The following is an 18405-nucleotide window of genomic DNA, read 5'->3' as shown; positions in this document are numbered from 1 at the left end:
CTGTGATGGGCCTCATGAGACGCCAGCCCAGGCCTGGCCTTCACTGCAGTTGGCAGCGCCCAAAGAGGCACTGGGCAAAGGTCGGGGGGGTTCGTTATGTGAGGCAATGGGCTGTGTGCTTTAATCTGCAATTCTGGTACGAGGGGTGTACGATTGGGAGGGAGGGAGGAAGAGGGAGAAACCTGTAATTGATTTGGGGAGGATTTTTCGAAGGTTTATATACTAAAGCAACAAGACTAAGAAGCTCGAGATTAAGACACACCAAGTGGTAACCAAGACACGTTCACCGCATTCCTCCTTCAACCCCGCCCTCTCTGCCAGACTTTAACCAAGGGAGTGTAGCCTGGCCTGCTTGCATCCATGACTGCATGCAAAAGGACATTTTAAAAGTTCTTGCCGTAAATCCTGGAGGAAAGTGTATGAAAATCCAGCCTCTATTTCAGGAAAATCTGCCGAACTAGTGGTTAGTATTTCCCTTCTCATTGACTTTGATCGAAAAGCTGTCAGGTCTCTTTTTCTCACTTGCTTTTGCATTTTGCAGTTGTACATCCCTGACTTGGCTTTGCCGGTTGCTTTCTGTCTCCTCCCACCTCATTCTTCCCTCTTCTGGCTTAATTTCTCTTTGCTCCCTCTTTGCTCGACTTCTCTGCTCACCTCCTCTCTACTCTAAGCAAACTTCTTTTTCTTGTCCTGAAGCTTGTAAAATACTCCTGTCAGGCAAAGCCTCAGACGGCCTGCCTATGTCTGAAGACCGTAAAGATACAGTTTGGGTTTCTAAAGTTTGTTCTCTGAACAAAGGGTTGGTTTCATGTGCGCTTAAGAAGCTGGTAGGTTTTGAGAAAGCTGGAGATGATAGTGGGCACTCGGGTGACATTTCAGGGTTTTAATTCTGGTCCATGTTTTACATTTCAGTCAGTTCATATTTCAGAAGAGTATCATAAGGAAGACGTGACACCCCAATTGCATGTTTGTTTTGCTTTTTCTCTCAGATTTTCTAAAGTCTTAGGGATGGTCAGCACTTGGAAGAAAAGGAAAGTAAGCTGTTGCCTTTTATACTCCTAACCCGACCACCCTGTGGGTTTACTCTGCTGCTCTGAGTTCCTTACTGCATGCCTGACTAGAGATTTCCTATCGTGCCTGGTGGGATGGGAAACTCCACTTACTCTCTCATCAAAAAGCATTCAGATGAACTTTCAACAGATGGACCTGCTCCCACCCCCTCAAAACATCTATTTTAATGTTGCATCTCAGGGGGTCTCTGTTCATTCCTGAAACAACTCATTTCAAACTGAGTGTGCTAGGCACTGTGCCAGGTAATGGGGGGACAAAAAAATGACCCTCAGGGGAGGGAGAAGAAAATGTTGGGTATATTACGATGCTCTGATAGAGGTTTGGCAAGGCTGTTATGGGAGGAAAGAAGAGGGGCGCCTAACATCACCTGGTAAGGAGTAGAAGTAGTTGCTAGACATGCATTTAAATTCAGGCATGGAAAACAAACTTATGGTTACCAGGGGGTGGGAAGGGGTAAATTGGGAGTTCAAGATTTGCAGATACTACTATATATAAAATAGATAAATAACAAGTTTATGCTGTATAGCACAGGGAACTATATTCAATATCTTGTAGTAACTTACGGTGAAAAAGAATATGAAAATGAATATATGTATGTTCCTATATGACTGAAGCATTATGCTGTACACCAGAAATTGACACAACACTGTAAATTGACTATACTTCGATAAAAATATATTTAAAAAAAAAAGAAACGCATTTAAGTTGAAGTGACCTTGAGCTGAGGTTTGGGAAGGGAGTAGCAGGAATGGATGACGTGGGAAGAGGACAGGAGTCGGAGAGCCTAAATGTGTGGAAAGCCTGGAACCTTCTGAGAAGATTCCTCTGTGGCAGAAGAAAAGGGAGGGTTGGGGAAAAGGTGTAAGATAGCGATGGAAAGGTAGACAGAGGTGGATCAGATCTCACGGGGCCAGACGTACTGGCTGTAAGGGCATGTGCTGTACACTGGAGGGTTTGAAACAGGCTGCCGATGTGTGGTTTAAGGAAATCACTGTGGCGTCTGTGTGGAGAATAGATTCTTACAAGATTCTAACCAGGATTATTTTCAGAAATTTAGGCTTGGCTTGGTCTAGACTGAAGGGCTACTTGTGAGTGAACTTCCTTTCTGGATTACCCCAGAGCTCTCATCCTATTTCAAAGAAGGTGGCAGGGGGCACTCAGCCCCTGTGGAGGGCGGGCGGGCGCCTGGCTGGGGAAGGTCAGGAGCACAGGTCGCCTGAGGCCCCGCCGGCACTCGTGAGGGTTTGTTTGCACTGAACGCCTGATGTAAGTGATGTCACGGAGGACAGCTTGTGTGAGCCTGGGGGCAAGTTGGCTTTTTGTTCCTTGAAGTGCTCCTTGAGGTCCAGGGCCCGCAGAGTACTGAGAGAGCCCACTGGACGGGGACAGGAGACCTGGGTGCTGCTCCCTGCTCAGCTGTAACCAGCAGTGGAGTCTCATGTGCATCATTTTGCCCCCCTGGGGTTGGCTGATGGCATCATAAAATGAGACCTTTCCATTTACACAGTCCTTATGGCCCCATCCAGCACCTAGGTTCTCTCATGATGCTTCTGCCTCCTCAGTGGCCCACCTCCCAGCCCCCGTCCTCATTCACCTCAGGTGTGTTCCAGACATTCTCATTAATGGAAAAGCCAGTAAAGTCATTTATCTTTAAACTAAGTTGTAGTTTAAAGAATATAATCTATTGAGCATGGGAAATAATTTTCAAAGGACAACATTGTGACTCACGTTCTGTCCTGTGCTGAGGATAAAAGGAAAGTAGAAAGCCACCTTCACCCAACACCTTCTTTCCGTCTTGACTTTTTCTCCTTGTCCCTCCTGCAGAAGTAGAGGGGAGGTTGGCTGGGGATTCTGAGGGGACGGACGGTCAGGCACTGATGGGGAAGGCTGACCTATGGGAAGCTGAGTCCTACCACCTTCCAAAGGACCAGCGCCACCTTCCCTGCGCATAAGCAGAATTCAGGTGGATCCAGGGTAGAATTTTGAGTGACTCTGACCTTCTTTGCCTTTGTGAAGTTATCTTGCACCCATTTCCAGCACCCGCGGCTTGTACTCCAGACGCTCAAAGTTCAGCCCACAACCCACCCTCTAACCTCCAAATGACCCACTGCTCTTACCCAAACTTGCTTCTCCTAGGGCTTGCTGACGATGTGGTGATTCTTGGGGTGGGGAAAGAACTTCTAATGCCTCTGACCTACCTTACACCCACGAATATCCCCACTTCCAAACACATGCACATACCCTGCAAGGCATTTTGGTGCAGCCCTGAGAACTCATTTATCCCACAAACAGGAGTTTGTTATCTTGTGACTTCCAAATTGTGGCACATTTTATAGTAGAGGTTTAAAAAATCAGTGTGGAGACATGGAGGAAGGAAAAGTGAAGTGTCAGGGGAGTGTAGACAGCTTCACGGAGGGAGCAATATTTGAGCATGACTTTGAAGAGTGGGTGGATTTGTGGTTTGTCTGGCCCCGGTAGTGCAAGTAAAGGAAGACAGACCAGGAAGGAGGCTGTCTTAAGTCAGGAGAAGAGGCAGTGCAGCAAGCATGGGGGGAGGAGGAGCCACTTTCCAGAGGGAATTCAGCCCCTTATGGTGACAAGTTACTTGTGAGGGGGTACTCAGGGTATCTAATTCAGGTAACTGGGGGACCCTAAATCTCATTGAGTGAGTTAGAAAATACATGAGATGAAGCTGTTCGTTCAGGTAGGAGGCAGGAGGGCAGGGTTAGGAGACGCTGTGTCCATTCGGGTTGGAAGGAGTTAACTTAAGATGCTTGTGGGCATCCGGATGACTGTTTTCCTTTGTCTCAGGCACATGCCCTCTGGTTCTTTAGCATTTACTTGATGCTTTAAGTGAACTGCCACCCTCAGGATTCCCTCAAGCTTTTCTTCCTCATTTGGAAGGAAAGTTTTAACTGATAACAAGATCACAAGTGGTTGAATATGAAAAATTCATTTGACCCCCTTTTCCACTTGATGAGAAGATGCGTGTTTGATTACTGCTCTGTGAGATGTGATGTGACTAATTTCACTCAAACAGATTGTGATGAAAACCATTTTAGGGCCAGTTCTTTTGGCTTCTTGTTAGGTGGACAATCTTGAATTAATAGCAGTTTAGGGTTTGTCTCAGCCTGCTTGTTCCAACCCTCATCCACCAGCCAAATGATTCAGGAGAAACGTGACTAGGTCATTGAATTAGTTTCCTGAGTCATGCTCTATTGGTTCCCTGGGGTGGTAAATATAAGGCTCCTGGGAATTGAACGTTGACTTCAGGACTGAAAATAAGCTCTCCTGAGCCAAGATGTTACATTTACAAGGATGTGTTACAAAGACGTGTAGGTCCTTTTCCCTTCCACACCACCTTTTCCTCTGTAAATACATGCTCCTTGTCCTTATCTTCTCCCAAAACCTAGACTATTGCAGATTTTGACCTTGATTTTGATTTACCTTCCAATTGACACATTGTCAGTTTTTAAATTTCCTGTCTGACTTGAGGTTAAGATGAGATGTGAGGCCAGCAAACTGATTTAGACAGGATCTCTCAGGCTTTCTTGGTTTCTCTGGGATCAACTCCTGTCCAGGTTTTTGTGTTCAGAAAACAAATTGCATCAGAGGATCCAGAGGTGATGAGATTCTCAAAGCCCAATTTACACTAGCCAACCTCGCAAGATGGGCCGGTATACCAGAATGCCAATACATTTGTTTATTCTCCATTTTAGCTGTGAAGCAATTGCATTTCAGCTGGCTATTGTATTAGTTTTCCAGAAAGAGAGAGAACCCGGAAAACAAGATAAGGATCAGAAGGTCGTTTGGCAAATGTAGAGTTGGAGTAGAGAGAACTGAGTGACCTCAAAGGAGACCATCAGCAAGCTTTGAAAGATTATTGTAGCTGTCTCTGTATTAGGACATACTTGTTGGACAAGACAAAGTCATAAATTATTTACTAAATTTTTTCAGCATTCTTCATCAATCAAAATTGGTTAGACTAGATTATCTCTAAAGTCCCTTCTGCCTCCAAACTTCTATGCTTTGCTAAAAAGCCCCTCTCCTTATGGGTGTGTTTCAGTGGTGGCCAGATAGTTATCTTCCTGACTGATGTTTAGGAAGTCAACCTCAGGCTCTATAACAGACTTTCAAAGACTGTATCAGTTTTCTATTGCTTCTGTAATTACTATAAATTTAGTGGCTTATAAAATCACCCATTTATTAGCTCACAGTTCTATGAGATGTCTGGACACAGCCTGGTGCAACTGGATTCTCTGGATGGAGTTGACAAGCCTCAAATCAAAGTGTCATTGGGGCTGCATTACCTTTGGGAGGTTCTGGGGATGGATTTGCTTCCAAGCTCATTCAGGTTGTTAACCAAATTCAGTTCCTTGCTGTTGTAGGACTGTCGTCCCCATTTCCTTGCTGGATGCCAGCAAGGAGCCCATTTTTGCTCCGAGAGGCTGCTTGCAGTACATCTCACTCTTCCTATGTGGTCCCCCCAAACAGTAGCAGGGCATATCCGTCTCAAGTTTCCAATCTCTCTGACCTCCTCTCCTGCCATATCTAACTTCCTCTCCGGCTTTTATAGGCTAATGTAATTACACTGAATCCCCCACACAATCCAGAATAATCTCCCTATTTTAAAATCTGTTGATTAGTAACCTTAATTATATCTGTGAAGTCCCGCCAGAGCAGTACCTAGATTTTGAATAACCAGGGATGCTAATCTTGGGAGTAACCTCTTTAGCATTCCTCCTACCCAGTCTCTTCAGCAACCCCTTGAATCAGTGCTTTGTCATCATTTGAGTGATTGTATTTGTGGATGACTGACTTCATCTATTTCCACGTATTTTTTTTATTTGCCATTTCATAGGATAATGTTTTCTGATCCTACCATCACATTTCAGCATTTCAACCCCTTGTTGTAGAAAGTTCTCCGTTGTATGTGTGGGGGGAGGAATACATCAACTGGTTGGCTGAATAGGGATGAATAATATTTTTTTCTCTCTCCCTCACCCATCTGAGGGACACTCTTTGGGGCAGCTGAGCTCTATTTTCACAAACTTAAAAATCATAGCACATTCGGTTTGCACTAGGTCAGTGATGCTCAGTTTACCTGTGGTGAAGAAGCCGGGGCACTTATGTGTCAGTTCCCCAGGTGGTTCTGATGTGCAACCAAGGCTGAGAACCACGGGTATGTTCCCAATATACTATTTTGGAAATAAGGAAGCCAAGAGTGAGAAAGGATTCACTTTAAGTCCCGTACCAGTGACAGCTCTGGTGCTAGAATTTCAACCTAAGGTTTACGGTTTAATTATTGGTAGAGTTCAGCGCTCAGTGATTATTAAGTGTAATGAGTGTTGAGAAGGTCTGACAGTCCCTGCTTCTCCCTTCAGTAGCAGAACTCTGGGACTTTCAGAAACTATTAGACTTTGGGAAATCACAGCTTAAAGGTCTCTTCTCAGCAGTCTGGCCAGCTTGTGGGCAATAATAAACAGGGATACAGTCTGCATCAGCTGGGAGCTGGGCCGTGGACCTCCACATTCTGTGTACCTGAGCTGCACACTCTAATGTGGTGGCCAGTAGCTGCGCGTGTCTGTTGAGCACTTTAAATGTGACTGGTGCCAGTTGTGACGTGCTGTGAGGGTGAAATGCACCCCAGATTCAAAAACTAAGGATGAAAAAGTCTGTAAAATATCTCAATACTTTTCATATTTACCATGTGATGAAATGATAATATTTTAGATATATTGGGTTAAATAGGGCATATTAAAGTTAATTTCTCTATTTCTTACTCTATTAATGTGGTTACTAAGAAATTAAAAATTACACATACAACCAGCATTTGTGGCTGGCAGTATATTTCTGTTACTCAGTGCTACTCCGGAGAGCATTTTCTATCAAAGCTCTTAACAGTGAATGGTCCACGTCCAAGCTCTTACACCTCCTGTGATCTTGAAGAGTGAAGAGGTGTATTGTAAACTTCCTGGCGATGAGACATGACATTGATCTGCCCCGTGTTTACTGTCTATCTGGCAGCCAGTCAGTCTGGCCAAATAGACTTCTTTCTATTTATAATATAGGCTTAAAGGAGGCGGGGGGATGCCCCCGTGTCATAGAAGGCGCACACTTCACAGCCCTTGAGTCATATACCCGAAAGTAGACCAGACGCTCTTGGAGGCCCTAAGGCATAGAAATGAATCTCCATTGAGTGCTGCTGCTCCTAAAGAAACTGCAACGTCAGCATTTATCAATTACCCGTCCTCTACAGGCCCTACGTCCTGGAAAGACTAGGGTGCCTGCCTCTGTCCACAATTCAAATCCAGATTTTCCTCCCTCTCTCTTTTGCACTGTGTAGTTACACCTGCCCCACTGGTACCCTCCTCGTGTGTTCAGTCAGCCTGGCTTAGCATTTACGAAGAAGTTTGGAAGGCAAACGCTGGCCTTGGAGATGTCAAGCAGGGTTCCAGTCCTTACTCAGGAGTAGTCTGTCTGAGTGGCTAAGCTGAGTCCCTTAGCCACTCCAAGCTCCTCTCAACTTTCATTTTTTTTCAATTTTAAAATGAGGCGCTCTTGCAGGCCATGAATGAATTGATAAGGTGCTTGGCACCCTTACTCATTGGGCAGATTTCAAAGGGGACATTGACTCTGCCAGGCCCCGGACTAGTTGTTGAGGAAACAGCAGTGAGGGGCACCGCTACTGCCCCCCATTTGCTTGCAGCTGAAAGAGGAGAAGGGCAAGGGGCCCGGTGTCATCTGGAAGGAGAAGTCCCCTGTGCAAGGCAGCTGTTCAAGACATCATCCAGCATGGGACTTGGCTTATCGCAAAAGCCTGGGATGGTGTGCCAGTGGGAACTGGCCCATGGGGATTAAATGACTGCCCGCGTCGCCCCCTCAGGCAGTGCTGGGCTGCATCCAGGGCACAGGACTGCTGACTCCTTCTCCAGCAGTGCTTTTCCCAGGAGAGCACATTGCCTCACTCTCGGTTTCCCAACTTGTTTACCCTAAAAGAATAACTTCACCATGTTGCACTTGGTAAAAGAAAAATAGAATTTCTTCCAATCTTTGCTCAATATGTTATCTGGACCTGTTAGTAACTCCTTTAGTGCTGTGAATTCTTGTACTCATCACCGTCAGATTATAATCTTGTCAAGATACTGCATTTTTTTTATGTGAAGACTTCATTCTATGAGATCTTGTCTTCAATAACTTATCCATTTCTTGTCAAATTAGGTAAAAACAAAGCCTGTATTTCTGAGAATTCTGAAAGAAACCCCAGCATCTTCAACTTTTAATTCTATGGGATCCATCACGGTAATAAAATATTAGATCTTTTAAAAAGGGCCACTTGTGGAAAGACAGAAAGCAGAAATCCAGTAAGAGGTTTGCTTTCTCAAGTTCTATTTTGGAAGAAAATGACTTGGTAGGTATAATGTGATGAGATAGAAAAATGAACATTGTTCAAATAAGCACCCACCTATGCAATTGATTTTTCTCTTCCATGTAAGAGTTACACCTGCACCGTGAATCAGTGGATGCACCAGGTGAATCAGGCTGGGTGAGTTTGATGGCCATCCACAGGTCCAGTTGTTGTGGTGAGATGTCACAATGTGCCACTAGGTCCTACTGAATCCAAACAGAATGCCCCATGCACCAAGAACGGCCCACTCCCAACACAATCCACGCACACAGAGACAGTCGAAGCACCAAGCATTTGGTATTGAAATGCCCCTTGTTCTTTGCCACCTCTGGAAAGGAAGAGGTGGAGAACTCAGCTGCCTCCTCTGTGTTCTCACTTGAGGAGTCCTGGCTCCAAACCAAGCCTCCTCTTGTTGGGATTCATCTACCCAATTTTCAGCTCTAGAAATACATGACCCAGAGGTGAGTGATCTGGACCCGGTAATACCAGCACAGAATTTTCTTGCAGTAGGTAAGATAGTCATTAGGGGGAAAATCAGCCTCTTGATTAATTCCCACACAATTGGACCTCCATGTAGGAGGTATGCAGTTTGCCTGTACCCCTAAGCAGAAATGAGCAGCTTTCCTGCCTTATCCTGGGAGATGCACACATTACGTTATGGGCCTCTTTATCACTAGTATCAGAAAGTCTAATAACAGCTAGTATTTACTATGCAGAGACCATGCCAGATGCTTTGAATAAATGTCTCATTTAAATACCTCCTAATTTTCCTATGAAAAAAGGAATAATATTATCATGTCCATGTTAGAGGTGAGCAAACTGAGGTTTGGTAAAGTCAGGATTTCAGCTTTACTCCAGAACTCATGCCCTTAAACCCTAAGCTCACCCTAAGTGAAGTGCAAGGATATTGTCTGTGGTGTAGTCTGAAGGTAATTGCTACAGAAAAGTCTATCTATCAGTGATTATTAACTCAGTGCAATCATATGACAATGAAACATGGCATCAAATGAAATCAAGTGTCCAAGGTTCACCCAGGAGCACTCTCTTACCTCTTATATCAATGTCGACAGATTGCTTAATCTTTGTACGTGTTACCTCACATGGAGCCTGGATAGCATCATTTACTCCCCCAGGGGCTGGGGTGCTGGGTCCAGCTCACACTGGCTGGTAAATCCACATTCAGTGACAGGAGTGATTCAGTGAATCCATGTTAAGTGACTTAGCAGCTTAAAATCAGCCTCAGTGGAGGTATTCATACCACAGAAATCAACAAATGCTACTAATCATGACCTTTTTTAAAATTATTATTCCAGAGAGACATTTGTTAAATGTTAGTTCACCACTGGCTATGACTCAGAGAGAGAGAGAGACACAGTGTGAATTGTCACACTTCTAAAGGTAAACAAAGGCAATGGGTACTGTAAAAAAAAAAAACAAAACTTGGTACAAATATAATCTTACCTGTCTTCAGTGAATCTTTTATTCCCATCATTCTGCATTTGGGAGGATCTCTGAAAACATAACCATGATGAGTTTATATGTCACTATAAATATACAGTTTTATTTTGTGTATTGTTTTTGTTATGAAAACATATGCTTCTGGAATGTTTGTTTCTGAATGCAGGTACAAACTTACAAACCATAAAATGTACATGTCAGTGTTGTTAAGTAGAAAAAATACAATGCAAGCCACATATGTAATTCAAAATTCTCTACTAATCACAAGTTTAAAAAATAAAAAGAAATGGGCGATATTAGTTTTTAATATTTTCCAAAATATTATTTTAACAGCCAGTCAGCATAAACATTATTGAAATATTTTGCATCCTTTTTTGTACCAAGCCTTCAAAATCCATGACCATTTTACACTTACAGCTCATCTCAATGTAGATGCTGACTTTTCATCAGAAATACTTGACCTGTATTTAGATTTTATAAATGTACAGCTGAAAAATAGATTTACATACTAAACCTGTTCTGAATATTAAAATTAAGTAAAATTTAGCTTATTTAATTCCTCAGTTGCATTGGCCACATTTCAAGTGCTCAGTAATCACAAGTGACTGACAGTAGCTGAACCTGGTCAGCACAGGTACACACCAACTATGCTCCATTTATTTTATGAAAATGAAGACCTACTATAAATGCTACACCCAAAGGCCTTTTTCCCCTCCTCCCTGACACATTTAAATGACTTTCCCATCCTTTATTCCCCACTGGATCCCTGAGAGGAGAGAAATCTCAGGGAGAGTAGTTACAGCAATAATATCTGTGAATTTTCTCTCCCTCACTGACGAGAAGGAAATAAATTGACCTAAGGCATTTTGGATCTGACCACTTTTCAAATGACCACCACCATCAAAGTGGATAATAACCTGAACTCCAGATGCAAACTGCTCACATAAATGCCTGGAACTAATTAGAATGGATCATTTCAAACACCCCTTTGGATGAGCCTCTTCCTCTTTCAGTGCTGAGTTCTTAGAAAAGCTTCACCAGGAAATCAATGAGACTCAGTTTTGCAATATTTTATTAGTAATCAGCATCAGAAGGTACACATTTATTAGGTTATCTACCTGGAGGCTCGGTTGTGCAATGTAAACAGTTTTGCTTCTGTTGGAATTTTTTAATCTGCTCTTGCTTTTTCAATATCAGAATAGCTCGATCAGTGAAACAAAAATTTGGGAAAACTTGTTATTTTTCATCAGTTCGCTGACATTTTGGTGTTCTTCCTGATTTGGCCTTAACAGGACTACAAGCTCCTAAATCTATTATTTTACTCCTATTTATTGAAATGCTAACATCATAATTCTAAGGATGCTTTTGACCATACTCCTTTTAAATATTTGATGCAAATCAGAAGGTGTAGGTGACAAATTACTAACCAGATATGAGCACATTTTTTCCTATATGGCTTTATACATTTTTAATACTACTTTTAATAAAGTTGATCTGGGGATTCTTCATGAAATAGTCTTGTCGTCACATTAAATGGGAATAACACTCATCATTTCAATGTAGGTATCTCTGAAATCTAGTAACGATTTCTCTCTCAATGACTTTTGTTGCTTTTGTACTCTCCATTTTGCCTGTACCATGCTAGCAGGCACTAATAGTTCAACAAATACTTGCTAATTTTAAATTAAAGATAATAGAACCAATTGCTTTCTTTGGAGTTGGTCGTAACATGTTAGAAAAAATATCATATTTAATCTCCATCTCTTCTCATGTCTTTGGACTGTTTGATAGCCAAGGAACAAAAGTATATACATCACTGGCCTAACTGTAATTTGGAGACCTCCTCTACTGGGCCATCTACAGAATTAAAACTCATGCCAGCTGAATCACAGGGCTTTTCAACTGGCTCTCCCCTAAGGAAGGAGGAGCAGGCAAGATGCTCAGGCATTGAGCTCAGAAATAGTGTGAGTTCCATTTGCAAGAATAGAAGCTCCTCCTCCCCCCACTCCAGTGAAAATCTTGCCCTGTGCCAATAGCCAAAGAATGTGTAAATATTAGAAATTTAGAGGGATATTCCCTAGGAAAATATTATGAACTCTAAAAACCCAATAGGCTAAGGTACAATTTAATAGACTTCCTCTGAAAAGTGTCTGCCTCTACTTAGATTATTGTACTGGGTAAAGGAAATCAGGGGGTTTTCTCCTGCTCACATCTGGCACATCGTTGATAGGTTAACATACCAAGCTCTGTGTGTTGGCACTCTGTTCTCTCCCAGGGACATTTCATCTCCTTTAGAACCTGATAGAGGATCCTCTCCTCTAGAAGCTGCCATGCAGAGCTCTGCATAGTTGAAGGGAAGCTTACAGTCAAACCAGCCCAGGCCAAGGGACATTCGGTTCATGTGATGGTACTAAAGAGAGTTCACTATGGGGGGAGGGTACAAGGAGTGGGGAGAGTGCAAAGGAGGCTACTTTCAGAGCCATCCCCACCAAGCCAGCAGCAGTGGAAGGGGAACGTTGGTCTCTAATGGAACAATCAGCTCTTCCTAAATCCAGCCATGTTACTGCATCCTCTTCCCTGCTCCTCCCCTAGTTAGAGCCTTTGAGTTGGGCCCCTCTGCTCTGCTCCCACTGGCAGTGAACTGTTCTCTTCTCCTATGTGGGATGATGTCTGTTTTAAAGATCTTGCAGGGAGAGGGTATAGCTCAGTGGTAGAGCTCACGCACCAGGTCCTGGGTTCAATCCCCAGCACCTCCATTTAAAAAAAAAAATCCCCTTTTCTGCTCTAGGAGGTACAAACAGATTTTAGGTTAATTTTGCTTTGGGGATTCTCCTTTGTTTTGTGAGATAGAACGTGGTCCATGGAGACATGTTTGGCGCATAAAGGAACTGTTGGGATAATCAATTCCTTATTTGAGGAAGCGAAGTTCATTTGGAGGCAGCAGCTTTCAAAAGTTTGGGGGTTGAAGGGGGTCAACTCCAATGCCTCTGTTGCAGAATTCACTTGTTTATAGCATCTACCACATCTCCTGGGGATGTTTAAAGAGGTGACTTCCAAACCAGAGAAAGCGTCCTTCTGAGAAATGCAAAACTTTGCATATCCTTATTCAGCTGGGAATATAACACGCTGCCTGCGAACTGGGGTTCGCTGTTACAACCTGACAGCAAAAATGCACGCACCAGGGCAGGCTTCTTTGCCTGACATGCAGTGTGTTGCAGGAGGGCCAGTAAAATTAGCACTGCAGACAGGGCCCATTTCCTCAATGCTTTTCCTCCCTAAAATTTTCTTTTAAAATAAAATTTAAAAGGAACTATCTAGTTACCAACAGGATGACATTTTCAGCCCATAACATATCTGTTTTTAGCCTTTTTTTGTACTTCTGCTGAAGATCTCGAACTATGATTACAGTAGCCTGTTCACCTAGGAGTAAAGGACCTTGGGAGAGATGCTCAGTGAAAGCCATTGAGGATGATGTAAGGCCACTAGCCCAGAACTTCCAGGTTAGGAATCGAAAACATCGGTGTTTTAATAACTACAACTCGCATTTGTTTGAACTCTCACAGTTGGCAAGGTGACACACGCAGCCCGATCAGTGACTGTGCGGCAGTGTGTGGGGGCAACCTTAGGCATGTTGGAAGTTCAGACACAGGGAGAGATTCTGTTCACATAGAGATATGTTTTCTTAGAATTTAAGAACACACAATTATATAGAACAAAAAAACGATGGGTCATCCACTGCCTTAGAAATGACAGAGCGTCTGAGGTTTCATGCCTATCCAGAGTGAAGCAGCTATCACCAGGGACCACGCCGTTCCATCACTTGTGAAAACAAACATTCATGTTCATCATTTCAGCCTGATTAGGGGAAATGGAAGGGCTGTTTCATTATTATCAAGAATGTCAAGTAATAAAAATGAGGCAATAAAGGCACTCACTGGTGGAGTTTTGTGATGTGTGATGATCAGATGTGCCTGAGTGACTTGGAAGTACAGTAACTTTATGGAACTATTACTGCTAAGCTGTAAAGCAGTCGGCCTTAGTCATCGGATCCAGCAACAACTCTCCAAAGGGCAGTCTGCGGAGTGCATGTGAAACCAGCCCAAACTTGTCTCTCTAGAGATCCAGGAGGTGGACACTTGGTGTATTTATTCCCAAGAATCTTATTTCCTGCAGGTAAAGGTGTGTGCTGACTGAGGCACAGTGATCTGTTTCCCTGTTCACCAGACCGAAGGGTTCAAGGTGTGGCCACACTTGGGATTCCAAATGGCTAAGCCGGCCACAGACAGACCCTTCTTAGAGCCTGAGGTGATAACATTCCTGGGCCTTTCAGAGACCACACTCCTCCTGAAACTAAAATCCAAGAGGACACCAGGGAGGCCACCTGGGACGCACTGCTGTTATGTTATCTTCTGCTTCTCCCCTCCTTGCTGCCGCCTTCTAGTTAAACCTCCTTGGGATGGCTCCTTAGCACAGTGCTTTGTTGATTGAGCTTTTTTGTTCACTGGGAAACACACTGGAGAAGTTTTACTCTTACTAAAGAGGGTTGTTTTAGTTTTCCTTTTATGGCCTGTCCATCTCCAGGCACCTTGCGTGGTGATACTGCTGAGTTTCTATTTCCACATCAAATGAACGTGAGCCACACTGTTATTGAGGCAAGGCGTGGGGGTCATTTGCCGTGAGGTGGTTCTGTGGCTATCCACCGGCATGGGGAAATCTCTAGGCTCCGTGTTATTTTCTGAGGCGAGCGCCCACTGGAAGTAGAATTTATTCCAACCTGCTGTTTGTTCCCCTGAAAACTGTGACACTTGGAGACTCTGGGGCAGCCAAAGACTGACGGGGATTCCTTCTGGAGCTAATGTGCCTGTCAGCTCACTCACAGTTTAGCCGGTCTTTAAACAGCTTTTAGTGAACATAGTCTGCTTTTAATTGCTCAGCTTTATCTTACTCCTTTTTGTGTGATTGCAGGTCCTACAGGAATGGATCTCTGGCAGCTGCTGTTGACCTTGGCAGTGGCAGGCTCAGGTGATGCTTTTCCTGGGAGTGAAGGTGAGTTCTGCTTTTCCATTCCCACCCCCGGTGTTTCGAAACCACCCTGAACTTAATTAAATCTAAGTTCTTTGGATGATGTAACTAAAAGATGTAAGTTCCAAGTAGCAGCCGATAGGAAACCTGTTGTAGCTTTAAACTCGTTAAGCCGGGAGGATGTTGCTGGGGGTGTTTTAGGAGGAAGACAGTAGTCAGCTTCGGCATCTGATGCTTTCACATCAAAAATACATGCTGTAAATCATGCTGAGGACACTTCTGCTGAAGGCAAGCCAGGTCTCTTGCTCTTCGGGCTCTGGGAGAGAGAATGAAATTGCACTGAAGGTTTGTTAACCTACTGATCACTCAGCTCATCTGTGACTAAGGGTATCGTAGCCAACTTACATAGCTCAGAATTAAGGCCCCTTAATCATATTCTCTGTGAGCAGAAATTGCAAATTTCAAATAAGTGTCACCTCTCACTCTCTGCATGCTTACCTTTGAAGGAAGAAACACTTGAAGTAGTTGAATAAGATACTCAGAAGTCACGAGCTTGCTTGTCCATCTCTGTCATTCTCCCTCCTTTTTTATACCTTCTTCTACTGGGAAAGTCACAGTATATTCAAACTTATGTCTCCTGACAGAAATAACCGAAACAAAAGTCATGAAAGGGCACGAAAAGGAGGGTTTTTCTGTCCAGAAAGAAAACTGTGCTCATTTTAAAGGGGTGAGGGACTTTTTAAAATATCATCTTGAGTACTTGATTTTTTTTGTCTTGCTTGAACTTCAACCGAGGAAAGAAATCTTCCATTTCTCCTAGTCTCTGACCACAGTCAGTTGTTGCTTTAAAAGTAACTGACTCCCCTGCTCACTGGGCAACTCATATTGGAAAACACAGTTTAACAGCAGAAGTAGGGCCTGAAAATGTCCTCTCTGACCTTCCAGCCAAAAATAAACCCATAGTAGTGAGCCGCTGAGGGCGACCAGAGTAACTCAGAAAACAAGAAGGGTAAAATATGTTATTTTATCTCTTACAACAATTTTAAAATATTTATAGAAAAGAAGTCATAATTGTTTGAAATATTTTTGGGTCTCTCTGGTGTTATAATGTCAACATTATGCAAGTCAAACACGAAGGGAGTCGCGGGCTCCATGTCAGCAGCTTTTCCCAGGGCTGGTTTTAGACCCTGGTTCTGAGCCAAAGAATTACAGCTGAGATCCTGCACTGTTCCAAAGTCATGGTGGTTTAATCTCTACTTTCTTCATTAGGGTGACTTTCACTCCACTGGGCAAGGCTTGAGGAATTTTAAAAACGTGTGAACTGAACAAGTATGGCAAAGGAAATCTTTAAAGAAAATTTAAAATGTATCCCCCGCTAAAAGACTGGAGCTCAAGTTACATGTTTTTGACCTGGAGAGTCTGCAAAGAGCATCTATTTCAATGCTCTGACATTTTAGTAAACCTTTAACTTTGGAGAGGAAATGACACCACTAGCTGGTTTTATGTTTGTTTGCTTTTTGTTTTGCTTTTGGTAGTTTTTTATTTGCTTTGTTTGTTTAAGGGGAGCAAAGCATAAGAAAAGGCAATGGTTTACAGTAAATACAAGTCACATCGTTTAACAGTACTTACACATACTAAGTAATTTAGCAAAGGAAAAAGTCTTCCTTTTTTTTTTTTTTCTTAGTGGGCTAACCAAAATTCCTTTGTAATATGGGGCTGCTCCAGATTCTTATCTTAAAATGGCCTAGGGATTGTTAAGGATGGGTATGATGTTTGTGTAAGAAGATGTAGATGAGCATGATTGAACATGAGTACGTGTGTGTGTGTGTGTGTGTGAGTGAGTTCTGGACATTTATCTGATGGTTTCAGCCAAAATGATCTTATCACATGACATGGATTGAATCTCAGATGACATTCATGGGCCATGTGTTTCTTTTTCTGCCAGGTCTGGATTGTAGCCAAATCATTTTATTTTAATTTTCTCTCCCATTGTATAAGGCAGACTGAAAATATAGGTGAGGACTTTAAAAAAAAAGAGGTGGGGGGGACACTACTGTAGTTTCACCAACCATTCATTTGAATTCAGTTTGGTCCATGGAAGAGATGGTGCCACTGAGTCAGGGATGTGGGAAGCGTCACCTGGAGAAGAGTTGTCCAGGAGCTGGAAGAAGAGTGACCTGCGTGCCTGGGGAAGGCTGGCACTCAAGGCTTTGAGCAGGGTTTTTCTTGCTTGGGCAGATGAGGAATTAAAAATATCCTGGCCCTGAGAGGCTTTCTTTATTGAGTCTAATTGCCCTGTTGGAAATGTAATGAGAACCGAGCATCGAACAGCGCCATCACTGTATCAGCTAAATGTGATAGATGCTCTCTTTGTCTCTCGTCCTTGATGTTAGTCTTTACATCTGCTCCTCAAGGCAGGTTACGTCATCTCAGGGAGAATTTCTTATTCCAAAATCAGGAATGGCCAACAGTGCTTCATCTTTAGAGGGCTTCGCAGGGTCGACTGGTTGCAGCAAACCTGCTGCTCCCGCTGATTTTAATGAGAAATGTGCATGAAGACTTAGTGGGTGCAAATACTCTTCCAAGCAGCGCCTGTTACATGTTAGGTTGTGTCTCTCCTGTTTCTCTTGGTCCCCATCTGAGCATCCTCTTTGGTCTCAGCAGCCTAAGGCGGGAGCAGGCAGGCCCCTGGCCTGAGAAAGTCCAGTTTAGTTGGGGTGCGAGGAGCTCCTAGAAACTGATGAGAGGCTGTGGAGCTTTAAGTTCTAGATTGTGTGATGAATACAAACAGCCAAGATGCCCTGAAAAAGAATCAGTCCAGGTGGACTGGAATAGTTAATTCAGCAAATTCAATATGCAGGTTTTTCTTTAGAGCTTTCTATCTTTAAAGATTGAATGTAGGGCTGTGAGGAATACAGTGATTCCTCCCTCAGGGGAGGTACCGTGAGTTAAGAGATGAGGCGTACACACAAAGAACCACTGTATGAGGCAGTGTGTATTAACTCAAGAAATAGTGGCCTGAACTGTACCCCTCAGGGGAATGAAGAGAGGAGGGTCCCCGCAGGCTGTCAGGAATGAGAACTTCATGAAAAGGGTTGGTGCTGTTTCAGCAGAAATCAGAATTCTGGGTTGCAACTTTAAAAGGCTGAGAAGAGCAGGGGGCGGCTACAGGAATAGCCCGTGGATAAAGGAGCAGCGTAAACAGAGCGCACAGGTGTAGGTATGAGGTGTACGTGGAGAACAAGCCATCCAGTTACCAGGCTTACACCGTGGGACACTGTGCTAGGCAGTGAGTAGCTCTATTTCACACATCTTCGTGCAACAAACGTTTTCTGAGCACTTACTGTGTGGAAGGCGTAGGCTTAACTTGGCCAGCATGCATGGTACATGAGCACTGTGTTTGTAATTATTCCCTTTGGACATAAACTTAGCTCAGTGAATTTGAG

At 43.4% G+C, this 18405-nt stretch overlaps 1 protein-coding gene across 2 annotated transcripts in view; it reads left to right on the top strand.

Moving 5' to 3' along the window:
- Positions 1-18405, top strand: part of GHR (growth hormone receptor) — a 238473-nt gene that overhangs the window by 94439 nt on the left and 125629 nt on the right. For both annotated transcript variants that reach the window (XM_072958742.1, XM_072958741.1), the window contains exon 2: positions 14903-14983. In XM_072958742.1, the coding sequence (XP_072814843.1) occupies positions 14914-14983 (70 nt within the window). In that variant the 5' untranslated portion in view covers positions 14903-14913. The remainder of the gene's footprint in view (positions 1-14902; positions 14984-18405) is intronic.

This window comes from Vicugna pacos, chromosome 3 (genome assembly GCF_048564905.1).
Source record: "Vicugna pacos chromosome 3, VicPac4, whole genome shotgun sequence".
In the NCBI taxonomy this organism is placed as follows: Eukaryota; Metazoa; Chordata; class Mammalia; order Artiodactyla; family Camelidae; genus Vicugna; species Vicugna pacos.
This window is presented reverse-complemented; position numbering and strand designations above follow the sequence as displayed.